Source organism: Macrotis lagotis, chromosome X, assembly GCF_037893015.1.
Source record: "Macrotis lagotis isolate mMagLag1 chromosome X, bilby.v1.9.chrom.fasta, whole genome shotgun sequence".
In the NCBI taxonomy this organism is placed as follows: domain Eukaryota; kingdom Metazoa; phylum Chordata; class Mammalia; order Peramelemorphia; family Peramelidae; genus Macrotis; species Macrotis lagotis.
Window position 1 is genome coordinate 296,212,926 of NC_133666.1, and position 16,980 is coordinate 296,229,905.

At 36.4% G+C, this 16,980-nt stretch overlaps 1 protein-coding gene and 1 long non-coding RNA gene across 4 annotated transcripts in view; one reads left to right on the forward strand and one right to left on the reverse strand.

The window, feature by feature from the left end:
- The window catches only part of LOC141502416 (uncharacterized), a 293,674-nt gene that overhangs the window by 55,460 nt on the left and 221,234 nt on the right, over positions 1 to 16,980 (forward strand). The window lies entirely within an intron of this gene.
- The window catches only part of ONECUT2 (one cut homeobox 2), a 72,526-nt gene continuing 56,487 nt past the window's right edge, over positions 942 to 16,980 (reverse strand). The window contains exon 2 of the mRNA XM_074207145.1: positions 942 to 13,953. Within this exon, the coding sequence (XP_074063246.1) occupies positions 13,667 to 13,953 (287 nt within the window). The 3' untranslated portion in view covers positions 942 to 13,666. The remainder of the gene's footprint in view (positions 13,954 to 16,980) is intronic.

Here is a 16,980-nt window from a genome sequence, read left to right on the forward strand (position 1 = left end):
GGCAGGAATACTATATCTACTCAAGGGACTCGGACCTTCTGCAGCATATAATCAAATTAAAAGTGAGGAGGGAAGATACTCCCTCTTTTAGGAAAAGTCTCCAGTAAAAACAGCTTTCATGTGCCACCTTTTTTTCTTGCAGAATTATTTGATGGACTTTGTTGGTAATAATAGCCCAACTAGGGGAATGGTGGAAACTACAAGGTACCCCTTTAATGCTAGTGCTTTCCCTTTATTGATTATTTCTAATTTATTATATCCATGATGTTTAAACATATATGTGTGTGTGTTTATAAGAATATATATATATATATATATATATGCGTGTGTGTGTGTGCATATGTATGTGTGTGTGTTTACACATAGCTGTTTACATGGAGTTTCCCTCATTTAAAGTTAGGTCCTTGAGATTAGATATTGATTTTTGTATTTCATTGTATCCCTGGTACTTGGCAAAGTGTCTGGCATATAGTAGATGCTTAATAACTGTTTGTTGGCTGTCATCTAACTGTTGATTGTGGCATGCCCAGAATTTCTTCTTTTCCCCTCTTTGTTTCACTTTTCTCTTTACTCTAAGAATCAATTCTATATTCTCTGGAATCTATTGGATGTTGATCTCAAAGGATATATTTAGTAAGAATGTCCACCCAGTGAAAAGGCTACAGCTATAGAAATTTGTCTCAAGTCTCCTTTCAAAATGACTCCACATGGAGGTCCCATTTCTTGGGATGGAGTTATGAATGCATCTTCCAGGCTAGGACCTTTTATTTCCCCAGTAAAAGTCAGATTTCTTCCCCATTGTCTTCTTGATGTGGCCCAGCCAATAGTGAGGACAGAAGCTCTGAACAAATACAAACCAACCCTGGGATCTAGTGTCTTCAAGGAAAGGACTTCTACTGGCACAATGTGTTGAGTAAAAACCCTTTAATAATAAAATAACATTCATGATGTAGCTACTTTAATTGTCTGGAAAACTTAGCTTACACTTGATTCAACATATCACCTTCCACAAAGTTTTTAAAAAAAAGGACATAAAATGGCATAACAAAATAAACCTCAAATTTCATAAGACAATTCTTGGCAAAGCTTGGCTAGCGGGCTCGTGTGTGGCCTGCGCTAAACAGGGCCGGGTATGCTCATTGTCTCATATACCCTTTGGTTTTCTTTGGATTGCAAATGATTTTGGACTCTGTAGATATTACATGTGTTTCAAATGGAACAGTTTGTGTCTCTGCGAGCGTGAGGAAAACTTTGCTGAAACAAATATTGATTTGACTTATTGCGGAAGAACATATAAAGCTTTCTGGAAGATAAACACTATTACAATCATTAACTGTCTTACAAAAACCTATTTAAAATTTTTGTATCCATTACCATCTTTGGCAGATAAATAAGGGAAAAAATAAACAGACTATATTACAAAGCTTTCATTATCACAATCTACTTTATAAGGCCAAATAAAAATATGTGTCTTTGCACTAATGAAAGCACATTTCCAATATATTCTCAATGACTAGACAATATAGACACTCTACTGGGGGTGACCTTGAATGTCTTGCATAGCAGACTGCCCCTTGACACCACTGGTTTGGAAGCTGTACTCTCCTATGCACCAGGAAGTATGTTGAGTTGTTGACTTGCCTTCAGATTGAGCATGGTTGGTTTGGGAAGTTGGTGTGAAACTTGCTCATGGGTCTCAAAATAAAAAAAGGGGAGGGGAAAGAAATTTGCCAATTCCAGTGCAGCAACATCAACAATAACAGAAAAAAAAAATTTATGATTTGGATGCCTCAGAGAATCAGGGAGTTTGGGTCATGATAGTTGTTCTGAACTTGATTCAAAACACATCCTATTCTGACCTCTGTTGAAATAGGATGGCAAAAGAATGGAAAGAGGATGCCAGATTCTATACTACTTCAATAAAGAGTCAGATCAACCCAGGTGAGGCATCTTTGACTCTAGGAAGAACTGAAATTCAGTTGCATAGGAAGGCTTATAGAAATGGGGTATAACCACATTCTTTGAACTGTATCTGGGATTGTGTGTAAGGTTGTCAGGCATGATAGGCAGCAAAATTAGAAGAGGGTTATTAAACCTGAAGTCTTGTATGCTAATCTTGGAAAACTGAGCAGCTTACAAAAGCACATACAGTCAATTTTGTCATTTTTGCCAAAAATGACAGAAAGAACTGCAGTTGGGGCTAACATTTGGATAAACTGAGATCTTCATATTCAAGTAATGGTAGATTTAAGGATGCTGCCATAAAGCCAGAATAATTCCTTTTAGTATGTAATGGAAATGGGAAACTTTGCCCAATTTCTTCATTTTTTGATATATATTTTCAAACCACTCCCAGAATCAATTGGGTGCATATGGGTGACAAGGAGCACTATTTAGGTGATGCAAGTTGATTGGCTCCAACTTTGAACAATGTTTCCCATTGTAAATTTTGGAGCCTATTCAATTGGTCTCCTTTCAAAATCCAGGCCTATAATAAAGGTATTTTAGAAGTGAGACATCTCCCAGCATAAACCAATATTACCACTGTCTGAGGCTGAGCTGTGCACATTTTCACAGTTTAATGTATACACAACTGTTCCACAATTGCTAACAAACGACAGGCTCCCATGCATAAATAAAGTCCATTAAAACCAAAGGGAAAGGTCTAGTTGCAAATGAAGTATCCTGCTATTAAGAACCACAATGCATCACACTGCTAAGTTTTTAGCCTCATGCATAAAATTATAGCACTGATTGGCAGTTGCTAATTATAATACTACACTTGTTAACACAGGACAATTAATTGTTCAGACCAAGTAGCACAAATGTAGAAAATAATTTGTTTTCAAGACAGCAAATGAACACAGATTGTTTCTTCAGCAAAATATGAAACTGTAAACTTTGGGCTCATTCTGCAACTTTCCCCAATCCAGAATAAATAAAATCCAAAGGGGGGGGTGGGGAGAGAAAGGATGTACATTTTTTTTAAGCGCACCTTTTTTTTGTCTATTACAAAAGCACAACCTAAAACATATAAAGCATTTTTCTTTTTTTTAAATCACAGTTACCAAAAGAAACAGTGAATAATTTATTACATACGCTATATAACATTACTCTAAACACTATCATCTATGAGGTATATCTGAGAAAATTCGGTAAGGAATTGTGCGGTCTGCATTGCCAACATGCCCAGGTTTATATTAAAGCTTTGGAACCGTGAAGAACTAGAAAAGGGTAGAAGAACAAGGGGAGACAGAGGGAAGAAAGATAAAGAACCTTTGGTATTATTACAAATCTTGTTCTTTGCAGGGTTGCAATACAAAGCACCACAGTACAATAAGTCCACCAGGTACAGTATGGAGGCCCAGTTGAAGCTGAGGTATTCACAGGAAGGATTAAAAAAAGCACAGAGAGGTCCAGACTGGCTAAATCGTTGCTTTGGTTCAAGCAAGGCACTCGTCCCGTGGTTGTGTCACACTTTGCAAGTGAAGCATGAGACTGATAAGGAATTGCTGTGGATTCTGACCATTGAGGATGTTTTCTGTGTTCAGGCTGCCATCATTCTGAATGGATTCTCCCAGTTGGCTGGTTAGGAGGAGTTTTGAGTGGGGGAAGGGAATCTACCTAATTCAGTAAATTAGGTCATCTCCAATCCTGGCTATCATCCTGTGGATTTTAGCTCCATGAGGAAAGGGAAAGAGCATCAAAGCATCTTTGCCATCTGGTTCAGAAATGCCTAGTTTAGGATAATAGAAGCCTGTCCTAGAGGAAGAGGGGGAGGAGAATATGTTGCAAGGTTATCAGGACAGTGCCTAGAAGCAATTTAAAAAGTGAGTATATTTGGGCTAAATGGTAGCTTCTACATAAGAAGGTTATTTACTTTAATGTCCTCTGCCGCATCCATATCATATCTTGAGGTGGTGGTGATGGTGAGATTGGTGAGCTATCAGGTCTTTTCTTTCCTACCTTCTAGAACTAAATGACCCATCTAAGTGCTTGAAGACTCCACATAATATGAAAGTGCTTCACACTATTATTCAGTACCCAGTCTTACAGACTACAACTATCTCTGAATATGTCTAAAGCCTATTTGGTTGAAAGCTATGAATGACTTCACTGACTTACACATGAGTCCATTTTGATGAATGTAGCTTAATAGCAATTTAATTATTTAATGGTTATGAAAAGAAACCAAAAAGGTTAATTAATTTAATGAGAGGCAACTGTTAAGTAATCATTTAAGTTGACACATGTTATTCTGAAATTTTAACTCTTTACATACCTAGAGTTTCTCTTAGCATATCCATGGATATAAATCTATCTCATACCTATGTGGGAAATATTGGGTTAGGTCTAATAATGAAATATCCTTTAAAATGTGTAAAAAATGCATGCAAGAAAGAAATTCATTTTTTCTATAGTGTCAACCAAATTTATTTTATCTGGAATATATAACAACAAAAATCCATTAATGTGAAGAGGCCAAATACTATTCCTTACCCTGCCCTTTTCCCTATGGGGATAAAGCCCATACTTAGGAAATACAACAAAATGGAGATGTGGCAATCATTCAAATAGTTTGACCAATGCAGGCAACCTAAATAAGACCAATGTCTGGCTTTGTAGATATAGGAACATTATTGTCATTAAAAAAGTTTTTTTTGAGCATCTAATTATGCTTGCCAACCATTATTATGACTATCAGAATATGCTCACAATTTTTTGGCAGGGTACCATGTTAAATAAACATACTCAGTCTCAATGTTGGATGATTTCTACCTACAAATTTTAATAGCTAATGAGTCATCTTATTTTTTGACTTATACAGAAAGTAGGGTAAGTGTAGGAAGGAACTGAAGGAATACAAAAGTATATGCTAAATTATGCCATTAAACTATTGTGACATCAAATCTGCATATCACTTATCTCCTCTGGGTCTCTTCAGAGGTACTACCTTTTCTCATTAAAATTATATGAAGTGAATATATTGGCCTAGATGTTCTCTCCCTTCCAGCTCTAATATTTTATGGTATGATTTTCTGAGGAAATATGATTTAAAATGTATACCCATATAATTATGAGGAAGCATTGGGGATGATGGAAATGGAACAAATTTCCATTCCCAAACCAGTCATCTCCTACCCCATCCCATTAATTTGGCTCCAAATTTATTCTAGAAGCTCATTTGAATCCAATTGCAGCATCACCTGAAGTTGTGACTTGAACACTTGGACCACATTTCTTGATGGGCAGCAAACAAATGAGAGAAACACAGAAAACATTCCTTCCTGAGTCAGCAGCCACCATTGCCTAAGTATTTATATCTTTGGGGTATCTGAGCTGTGGCTGTACACACCATACGTCAGAGAGAAGAGTTCAAACTATAAAAGAGCACAAGCAAAATGCAGACCGCACAGAGAAAGAAATCTTTGGTATCTTTGGTATCATCAACACGATTAAAATTACAAATGGAAAAAGTCAGTGAGGTAGCCTTCTTTGGTTCTCACTAGAAATACAAAGTTTTTTCTTTTGTTTTCTCTTTTTTCCTCTTTTTTTTTGTTTTGCTTTGTTTTTTGGTTGTTGGTGGTTTTACACACACACACACACACACAGAGTTCATTCTTGGAAGCAGCTAGTGGAAGGGTTTCTCTCTTTTTGCTTGTCATGATTTTTTTGGTTTTGTTTTGGATTCCCCCCTCCCTCTCCCTCCCCCTCCCCTAGTTTATGTTGTAGAAGCCCCAAAGTCCAGGCCAGAGAAATCAGGTCCTGGCTTTTGTTTCTGAATGCATGGGTTCAGGTTGAAGAGTCATTGCTTGTCCGTGAAATTCGCTCTGTTGTTCTGACAAAAAAGAAAATGTAGTGCTTTCTGTTGTCTTAAATAAAAAATATAAACTATACAAGTGTGCCTGCAGCAGGCATGGAATAAGTTAAATAAATAAGTTACATTATGAAGGCTTCATTGGCCACAAATAATTAAAAGGTGAAGCTCACCTTTGGAACAGGTGGGGTTGTGAGCTCAAGTTAAATAATTTAATTTTTGGCATTTAAACAATTGACAGAAAATTAATAAAAGGAAAAATCCTCAAATGCTTAAAATAAAAAAAAGTGTAACTGGTATTTCTTTCCTGTCTGTAACAGAATTTGCTTTATAAAGCAAACTAACCTTCAATGCTCTCATTCAAAATTCTGCATCTCTGATGCACTCACTTAACCCTTCTAGATTTTGATAAATAAGTACAACATATAAAATCAAAACTAATTAAGGATGAATTAAATAATTAAGAAAAAATTTCTATACATTTTTGGTCTAGAAACTAATTTAAATAAATTAATTACATTATTGGTAGTTAGTCTATGGGGTCATAACCCAAGTATGTCATGAAAATAAAAGAAAACCTTGAAGATTTTTTTTAAAATTTCAATTTTTTAACAAAACTTTACATCACTTTCATATTTCCTTAAAGTCAGTAAGTGTAACCTATAAAGATTTCTTACTTTCTTTAAAAATACTTAAGATATTGTGACAAGCAAGGAAAAATAAATGGTCAATTCCCTCCCTCCCTCTTCCCCATAGCTAGCACAACCTCCCCAGAGCTATGTCATTGCTGTCCTGACCCTCAGAAATGAGAGTCCTCTTTCTCTAGCTTGGTTTGAGCTTTGCTTTGCTGGTTTCATCCTTTCCTGGGTCTTTGGAATTAGCCTTAGTTAAGAAAGATCCAGAATAAAGCTATTCAACCGAAATAATCAAGCACATTCTTCATTCCTTCACAGATGATTAAACAATATTCAAGGTTTCTTGCAAGTTGAATTCATCTTAGATGTGCCCAAATGAATGTATCTCCAAGGATACACACAAAAGATGCTGGGACTTGGGGTTTGGTTTTGGTTTTTTTGCACTTTGGTTTTCAGTGTTACAATAAGCAAATGAAAAGATGTACATGGTAGATGTATCATAGACACATGAAATACCATTTTGAGGGTCAATATCACATAGTATATATTGTGCATGTAGGCATATACCTAGACACATGCAGTACTGATACTTTAATGTAACAATGTGTTGCTGCCATGAAGGTACATTTTGATGGACATATATGACAATATATTCCTACTATATGTTGTCTGTACATATTCAAGCATACATACTGTTTATGCTTTAGAGAAGACTCATTTACCAAAATCAGTGCTATGGAAAGAATCCTATTGTAAAAGATGATGGAATGAAGGATTTTTCATGGAATGATTGATCAAGAAGCAAGAAGTCCAATCTTGTAAGGACATAGAAGAACCAGTTTTCCTTCACAGAAAGACACTAACTATTTAGTTTCAATGGACTTAACTTGGAAAGCTAGAAGGAAATCTTGGATTCTTGATTTAACCTGCTTCTGTTGTCAAAGATAGCAGTATTGAGGTTTGATATGGATGAGTTGTTTCATAGCCCATGGAAATATGGCTTTCCTATAGGATTCAAATGATGTGAAACAGCAACCTTTATGTAAGCCTTTTTTTTTTGTCCACAAACAGGAGACTTAGCATGATTGTGCTGCTGATTCTGATTCACCATAATTCTTTCCTAAGCATCCTGAATGGATGGCCAAGAGCTTCCCCCGAAAAAATCAAAGAAAGAAAGGAAGTACTTTCCCTGGAGAGAAATAGAAATTGGTGTTGGCAATTCAGCATGTGAGAACATACATGCTTCTTCATCCAAGGTCCTAAATACATGGGATTTATATGGCAATATAGGACACTTCTTCACTTACTAAAGATTCCTTTGCCAGGGGAAAGAACTTCAAACTTATGGTTAAAGTTGGACTGAGACTCCTCCAAAGTCTCATCTAATTCTGAGAACATATTTCTTCAATTTAGGATTTTCTCTAAAACCACAAATATCTGTTTTTGTAGAAAGTATTCATCCTACACTGAGAGTCTAGGGAAAAACTTGTCTAGTAATCCATCATTGCAGATAAATGCCAAATTATGAGTCCAGCAGATTTCTATCAAGGTGATGAAACCTAGACTAATCAGAAGGTCAAAATAAATCTATTTTTCTACTCTTAGCCTACTTCAAACCTTGGTGGTTATCTGCAAGGTTATTGTATCTACAGGTAACTTTCTTTTCACACTTTTCAAAGTATCTTATTGCTCCTAGACATCATTAGGACTCATCTTTTTTTAATTTTTGAAATCTTTTCAGTGGGAGATATATAAAAACCCCTTAAAATTAGTACAATCTTCTGAAAAATCAAAGCTAACCTATATGCAAATTGTTAAGCCTTTGGTGACATAAACCAAATCTGGTCCCACTGTAATCACACCCAGACTGTCTAAACTGATAGAGCATTTCCAGGACTCTCATAATGTTTTCAGTATAGTCAGTTTTTAGGTGTCTGTGCCCTGATTGGAGGGAGGCAAAAATGGAGAATCTAAGTGGTCTTTAATTTGGCTCTAGAAATCAGTTTGATTTTAATGATAATAAAGACTCACAAAAGATTTATCTTCTTAGGTTTTTCCTTTGTTTAAATGGAATTTAGATTGAATTTCCCTAGCACACATTTGCAGCAAAGTGGGGGGAAAACCAAGAATGAACTAAATAATGAAGCAAAACCTCATAAATTATTAAATTGAGAGTACTGTGAAGAAAAAGTGAAGGAAAACCCATGTAGACTAGAAGGAATTTCGAAAATATGAACCAGGAGGATATATTTCTATGTTACAGCTTCCACACCACATCCAAGTGAATTTCAAAGGTATATGTAGAAAATCAGAAGGATTACAGAATGGTTTCATCTGCATTCTTTCACTATCTTGCAGTGGGCATATATTTAATGATAACTATCAATACCATCTAGAATAATACAAACCAAATAACAGCCACCAAATTCAGGAAATATTTATTTTGGGGCCATTTTTTATATTAGAGATATTTTCCATTTATTGACTACTAAATTTTAATATTTGTAGCTGCAGAGTATATCCACCCCCTCCCACTCCACAGCTGATAACCTACATGCTTCATGTAACATTGGAGTATGAAATTTGGTGTGAAATTCCCACTTCATGCTGTCCTTATGCTATTGTGGTATATTGGTGATTTTTCTATGATTAAAGGGATGAGCACTAAATAGAAAACTGTTTCACTTATTAGATTTTTTTCTTAGAAACCATCAAATCAGAAAATATAAGAAAATGGTTGTTGATTTTTTCTTTCAAGCTTTAAGACAACAGGCTATTTTTTAAGACAACAGACTGACTGATGGCCTGGTGTGCGAAAAGAGAACTGGATTTAGACTGGGCTACCCTGGGTACCAATCCTGGATCTACTATTTACTGCCTGTTTGACCATGATTAAGTCAGTTAATCTGTTTGGGCTCTATGAAATGAAGGAGTTTCACCAGATGACCTCTAAACCTAGAATCTTCCAACATAAGGAGGCTTGAAATTTTGAAAGCAATGTATGCATGTTGTCTTTTAAGAGCAAAAATCTCAGATTGTGCAAGATTTGGTTAAAAGTATAGAGAGACATTTTTGTCTTTACATAGTGTAATCTTCCCCTAAACACAAGAGAAATGGGAGTTGCATGTGATTGGTGTCCCAAGGTAAAGTTCTCTATTTTGCTGACAAGGTTATCCAAAAAGTAGTTTTCTTTTGACTGGACATCTTCTGGAGATAATCTCTCATGGAATTTGGATATCTGAACTACAAGACTTCTCATTCCATTTTAAAACCACTTTAAAACCACTCTATGAGCAAAGAGAGACTATCATGATTTGAAAGGAACCATGTCTAAGTGAAAGTTTGGTTTTTTTGTCATCCAACATGTGAATATTTTCTTGCCTAGAATACTTTCATATCTCAGTACCTTGGAGGTTTGGGGAGGAAATGAAATGAGATTAGCAAAATATCTTTCCCATAGCAGATATTAAATAAATATTTGATGACGTTTTTGGATATAGCCAATATGGGAATTTGTTTTTTTTGACTTAACATTTTTGTTATTAGGGTTTGGTTTTCTTTTTCACTTTAGGAAGGAGGAAAGAGAATGAAGAAAAAATAAATGATTGCTAAAGAATGAATAAAATGTTTTTGAATAGAATAATATGTTGATTTCAAGGGAGAAAATGAAGAAATAACCACTTGGGCTCCACATATGAAACCACTCAATTTGAAAGGAACCACCATAGATGGAGAGGTGGGGAAGATGCTTTGGGCATACAGAATTGTCCAGGATATAGATGTTTCAGACACACATGTCTCTCTAAACTTTGGTTTGTTTTTTTTCCTGTTGTGAAATATATTAGCTTTTTTCCCCTATTCCTCCAAATTGAGTATAATTGAATCCTCACTTTTGATATAGTTCTATAATGCCCCCCCCCCAGGAATCATATTTGCCTTTCAAGGCAAAGTTGGGCTTTTCCTTATTAGAAATCAGAGCAGTGTATCTAAAAAACACATAAATGATTATAAGGTGTATTTTCATTTTGAAGGGTATTCTCCTTTTAGGTAACAAGATGAGGAAACTCTATTGAACATTTCCTGGAAGTTATATAAAATGGACTTACTGTTAGTTCAATCCTGAATAGGACCTAAGATTTATAACAATACTTGGATTGGGCTGGAGGCTTAGAACATCTTATTCACTTCAACTGCAAATGGTGAGTTTGTTGCAGAATAGATTCATATTTTGTGAATATAATTCCAGAACATGTGATCATAAGTTTAAATTTTGACCGGACATTTCATCTTAGTCTAAAAACTGTACATCTACAGCGGTTCTTTGCTTTTGGAATGGCATGGAAAATGGTTACAATTCTGATATATACTTAACAAATAGAACATACAACAATAACAACATGTCACTTTTTGATGGCAATATTTTCTGGATCTCATGGATATCTTTAGTTTTGTATACATATGTGTGTGTGTTTACATATATATATACAGGCTATCCCGAAAGTCTTTGTGCAATTTAAAGCTATTAAAACTGAAACTACACAATGACTTTGGGGACATCCTGTATATATGTATATATGTGTTATACAAATAACACATATATAAATATATATACTTTAATACATATATAGGAATATATATTTCCTCTTAGAAATGAAGCTTTATAGATGATTTTAAAAGCTAATAGAAAAGTAGAAATCACAATAATTTACATGTTTTCTGAAATGAGCCCTGTTCAGATGAAGCAACTACATGGAGACAAAGCTATCTTGATGGCAAACTCTTTGGTATTGTGGAAGGGGAAAAGATTTGCCCAGCACAGTGTCCCCCTTCATTCCCCTGATGATAAGGCTCTGATACTAGGAACAAATTTTTAGGTGGTCAAGCAAAGAACATTCAAGTGACAATCTCTTCTCCCACATTCCCTGGATGGAGAAGAGAGATTAATTAAGTATCCCAATATCTTAACACTTGGAGTCTATGGTACCTTTGGAAAGATTCCATGCTGGGGTAGAGACTATAAAAGCAAAAAAAAGAAGGAAATAAAATAAAATAAAATAAATGACCCTTTTCTTTTGTTGCTCAAAGAAACAGAATTGATTACCTTTACACAAATCAATGATGCTATTAGCGTTTTAGCCGTGCAAGAAGAGATAATGAACTGAAACAAAAGGTGTGAGAAATCCTCATCTTTGGTATTGTAGCTGTTGAGGTTTCCGTTGCTCTGTTCCTTGTTCTTTTGAAAAACTGCATAGGCACAAATTAAAGACAATCTTCAACTTTTAAGATTACCAAGTGAGTTGTCAAATGAAGCAGCAGCCAATGGAGGCTTTTCTTTGTTTCCATTCCTGTTTCAACCCTTTCTTTGAAATCTGCTTCCGAAAAATGTCCCAAGAGGTCTGTCCAGACACAATGTGTCACACAGTATTATTTTTCCTTCTTCTTTGTTGTTTTTCATTATTATTTTTTAATTTAGTTATTCATCTTTAATGGAAGTTTTTTTTTTTGTTGCAGAAGTAGGTGCAGAAAAGTTTCTTTGGTTTCGATTAAGTAATACATAAAAAAGTCTCAAGTGTCTTTAAAGAATCATTGCAGTGTTTGGCTTGCTTTTGAACACTCCAATGGTGCTCTCCAGGGGCCATTCACTGGTAAATATGCACATTGTGACCATCACAATCTCCAGGAGAGGGACCATAGGCCTTGTTTGGAAGCTGGTCACCACCAAGGACAGCCAATGTGGTTAACCCTCCCAATGTGACTTGGCTAATGTTCTCGGCATTGCCATGCTGCTCACCCAAAGGGCCAGCCTAATACAAGAGCTGAGGGCCATTTGGAGTTGCAGTGGCATTCTGATTTCTAAAAGTAATCACAGTATTTTTAGGCTAGAAAATGGCAAGTAAGAAATGTCTTTGGTTTGCAGGACTCTGCTTCTTTGGTGTGCTGTGTTTTCTCCAGATTTTATCAGTCGTTATACAGGGATGACTTAACAATGAAAGAAGCTTGGGATTCAGATGAAAAGTTATGAACAATAGTATTGAGATGACATGTTGGTTGTTGTTGTTGTTGGAATTCCCCCCAGCCAACAAACATTGAGGGATCCCACCAAAAGAATGTATGAAATAGCAACAAAATTTGAAATAGTAGTAATGAGATGGATGTGGTGGTGACAATGCACAATAGGAGGGACAAGATGGCCATTAACCAAGGAGGATACCCTAATGATCTAAAAAAATCTAGATCTTTTAATATGTTGCATTTGCTCCATGTACCATAGCAGTTAAATTGGCCTCCTGAGTGAGTGTCTGCATTATGTACAAACACAGGATTGGTGGCAAACTGCAAAATGTGCTTGAAGTCATCCTTGTTCCCTTGCTATCCGCTAATGACTTCAGAATCAATGTCTTGATATGGATGCAGTGAATCCAGAACCTTGCTTATTTCTATAGTTATCATCTTTGTGCTTGATACTTTGAGCTCAAGTGAATGGATTTTGTTTAACCGATCCATAATCATATGAGACTTTCTGGAGGTAAGGGAAAGAAGACTGTCAACTGGATCGACCTAAAAGCTCCTAAACCATTTGGTGAAAAGATGCCTGAGTTGGAAAAACAGGTTCTTGGATTTGATTTCCACATTTAAGGTTTGTGCTCAGTAATTATCATTTTTAGGTTTCTCTAGTTATGGCTGTGAACTTTGGTATATTGTAGTGAAAGGAGGCTAAGCATTTGGAAAGCAAATGAGTCATAAAAATTCCTAGAATCTCCTCTTAACTGAAGCATCTGGGGATCCCAGACTTGGAATTCCTCACACAAGCCAGATTCCCACTGCTTTCATGGAAACTTTGTCTACAAGAGGCTAGTAAGACTCTGTATTGAATTGTGTTCTTTTCAAACAATCCTAACTGTGACTGAAACCACAATGGAATTAACTGGCTTTTAGGAGAGACCCATTTGGGTTTCTGGTATGCTTAGCATGCTTAGAGAAGAATATTTTTGTGGAAGAGACTAATTTTTAGCTTGCACTTAGACTCCATAGCCATAAAAAAAGAACACAAGTCCTATGATTACAGCTAGAATAGAAATTTCTTTTTTTTGAGAGAATTGTGCTTTCAAATCACCAGTGAAGGGCCCCAGCTAAGAATTCTGTGTCTTTTTCCTTTTGTTGTTGTTGTTTTTAACTTTTACAGTTGGCTTGTGCCCAATTCAGATTCTTTCAGTCATGCTTTGGTACAAGTGCTGGAGGTTGATGAGGATCCCCCTGTACTTAAATCGTCCTGCCATTTCTCCAAGCTGCGACGTCGGGCATTCATGAAGAAATTACTGACTGTGGTGAGTTCCAGCCCCAGCTGCTGAGAAATGGTGATCTGCATCTCTTTGGATGGGCGCTTGTTCTCCTTGAAGATGGCGAAGAGTGTTCGGCGTTGGAGGTCGGTGAAAACCAGACGAGATTTCTTCTGGGAATTATTCCTGTCTTTGTTTGGTTCTTGCTCTTTGCGTTTGCATGCTTGAAGGGAAAGAGAAGAAGAAGAATCAATGTATGCATAAGTACCCATAAACCAAATGAGGGATCCATCGACAGCATCGATGAAGCCATACATATTGATGTAAACTGTTAAACTTTATTGTGCAAACTGCCCACCTGTCAATAACCAGACCTCCAACTTCATCTCTTTGTGATGGAAGGTGCCTTCATTGGTTGGGAGGGGGAAGGAGATGGAAAATTAGGGGAAATAAAGTCTGAGTTTGTTTTCATTAGGATTCCCCTTCTCCCTTTCCCCTCTTCCAAAGCCATCATTCCCCCCCACCCCATTCTGGAAACAGGTGTCATCAAAAGGAAAAATTATTGTTGTATGAGTCTATGCATCTCTCTGAGTCAGGGTAAAGCTATTATTATATTTGGCTATACTTAAATACTTCAATTAACTTATGATTTTATCAGATTAGAGATTCTCTACAGCAGAATGCAGTCCATCCATATTTGGCCATCCTATATGATTCTTGTCTATAGTCTCTTTGAAGTTTATTATTTAAAGTGCATTTCTATCCAAAATGTCATTCTTCATTTGTCTTGAGACTGAAAGGATACTTGGGGGTAACTTGCTTATTATTATTATTGGAGATGTATATATATATATATATATATATATATATATATATATACACACATATATATATGTATGTGTGTGTGTAACTGAGAATGTATATGCACATATACAAATATATGTATATTTGTAGGCATCTATGCACACATGTACATGTGGTTATATACATATATGCCTACACACACATATATGTATATACACATACCAGGTGATGGCTGCATACCAGATCCTGATTATCTGAGCTAAGATAAGAGAATCTCATTATTAGGTTGGCCATAGGATGATAGATTTTCAGCCATATCAACACATGAAAATCACATATTAAGTTATTTATGGAGTGAACATTTATTTATTTATTTTTATTTTTTGTACAAATGAGGTTTTTTGATACATTACTAAAATATTCTTGTTTAAGAGTAAACATAATAGCCCTTCCCTGCAAAAAATATAGACCCTCATGAGAAATAAAGTAAAGGAAAGGAAAAAAAAATGTGCTTCTGTCTGTGTTCCAACACCACCAGCACTGTCTCAGATGGATCACATTCTTTATGATAAGTCCATCACAAAAGCTACTTCCATATTTTTCCACCATTGCTGTTGCTGACTGCAACTTCCTCTATACATACCTCCCCACTACTATATACTATATTTTTTCTCTCCTTTCACTCTGTCCCTCTTCTAAAATGTGCTGTAGGGTAGCTGAGTGATTGCAGGGCAATGATCATCACTGGCCCTGAGGCCAAGAGGCCCTGAGCCCACATACCACCCCTAAGGCCCAGCAACCACCCGGCCCCATGGTCCTGGACAGGCCACCTAAACCCAGCCCCTTGCAAGAAATAAAAAAGGAAATGTGTTATATCTGACCACTCTCCCCGATGATCACCCTCTCCTCCATCATTCACAACTCCCTTTCCCATCCCCCTCCTTTCCTTTTTACTCCAGATGTCTATACCCCATTGAGTGTATATGCTGTTTCCTCTCTGAGCCAACTCTGATGATAGTGAAGCTTCCCTCATTCCCCCTCACCTTCCCCCTTCCAAATCATTACAATAGCTCATTGCAATAAAAAAATCTTATATGAAATATCTTAGCCTATTCCACTTCTCTTTTCTCCCACTCCCATTACATTTCCCTTTTAGCCATTGACTCCATTTTTACAATATATTATATCTTCAAATGCAGCTCTCTCCTGTGCTTCATTTATAAAAGCTCCTTCTCCCTGCTCTATTAAATGAGAAGTTTTATATGAATATTACAGTATCATTTTTCTGTGCAGGGATACATGCAGTTCATGATCATTAAGCCCCTCATATTTTACCCTTCTCCTCCACTTTCTATGCTTCACCTGAATCCTGTATTTGAAGGTCAAATTTTCTGTTCAGCTCTGGTTGTTTCAAACAAGAACAATTGAAATTCCCCTGGTTCATTAAAAGTCCATCTTTTCCCCTGGAAGAGGATGTTCAGTTTGGCTAGGTAGTTGATTCTCTGTTGCATTCCAAGCTCTTTTGCCTTCTGGAATACTATATTCCAAGCCCTACTAGCCCCTAATAGAGTTGCTGCTGAGTCCTGTGTGATTCTGACTGCAGCACTTCTGGCTGCTTGTAATGTTTTCTCTTTGACTTGGGAGTTCTGGAACTTGGCTATAATATTCCTGGGGGTTGGTTTTTTTTAAAATCTCTTCTGGGGGAGATGGGTGGATTCTTTCTAGGATATCTGGGCAATTTTCCTGTAGGAATTCCTTTTTTTTAAGGATTTTGCAAGGCAAATGGGGTTAAGTGGTTTGCCCAAGGCCACACAGCTAGGTAATTAATTATTAAGTGTCTGAGGTCATATTTGAACTCAGATACTCCTGACTCCAGGGCTGGTGCTCTATCCACTCTGCCACCTAGCTGCCCCCAGGAGTTCTTTAAAAATGAGTTTAAGGTTCTTTTGCTGATCATGACTTTCAAATACCCCAATAATATTTTTTTTAGTTTTTGCAAGGCAATGGGGTTAAGTGGCTTGCCCAAGGCCACACAGCTAGGTAATTATTAAGTGTCTGAGGCCAGATTTGAACTCAGGTACTCCTGACTCCAGGGCCATTGCTCTATCCACTGCATCACCTAGCTGCCCCATCCCAATAATTTTTAAATTATCTTTCCTGAATTTGTTTTCCAGATCAGTTGTTTTTTCAATGAAATGTTTCATATTTTCTTCTAATTTTTCATCTTTTGGCGTTGAAGTATTGTGTCTTGACTTCTCATCAGCTTCCTTTAGCTCCATTCTAGATCTGAAGAATTTATTTCCCTTAGAGATATTTCTTATCTATTTTTCCATCTGGTCAGTTTTGCTTTTTAAAGCATTCTTCTCCTCAATAACTTTTTGAACTGTTTTATCCATTTGACCTATGCTGGTTTTTAACATGTTATTTTCTTCAGCATTTTTTTGGA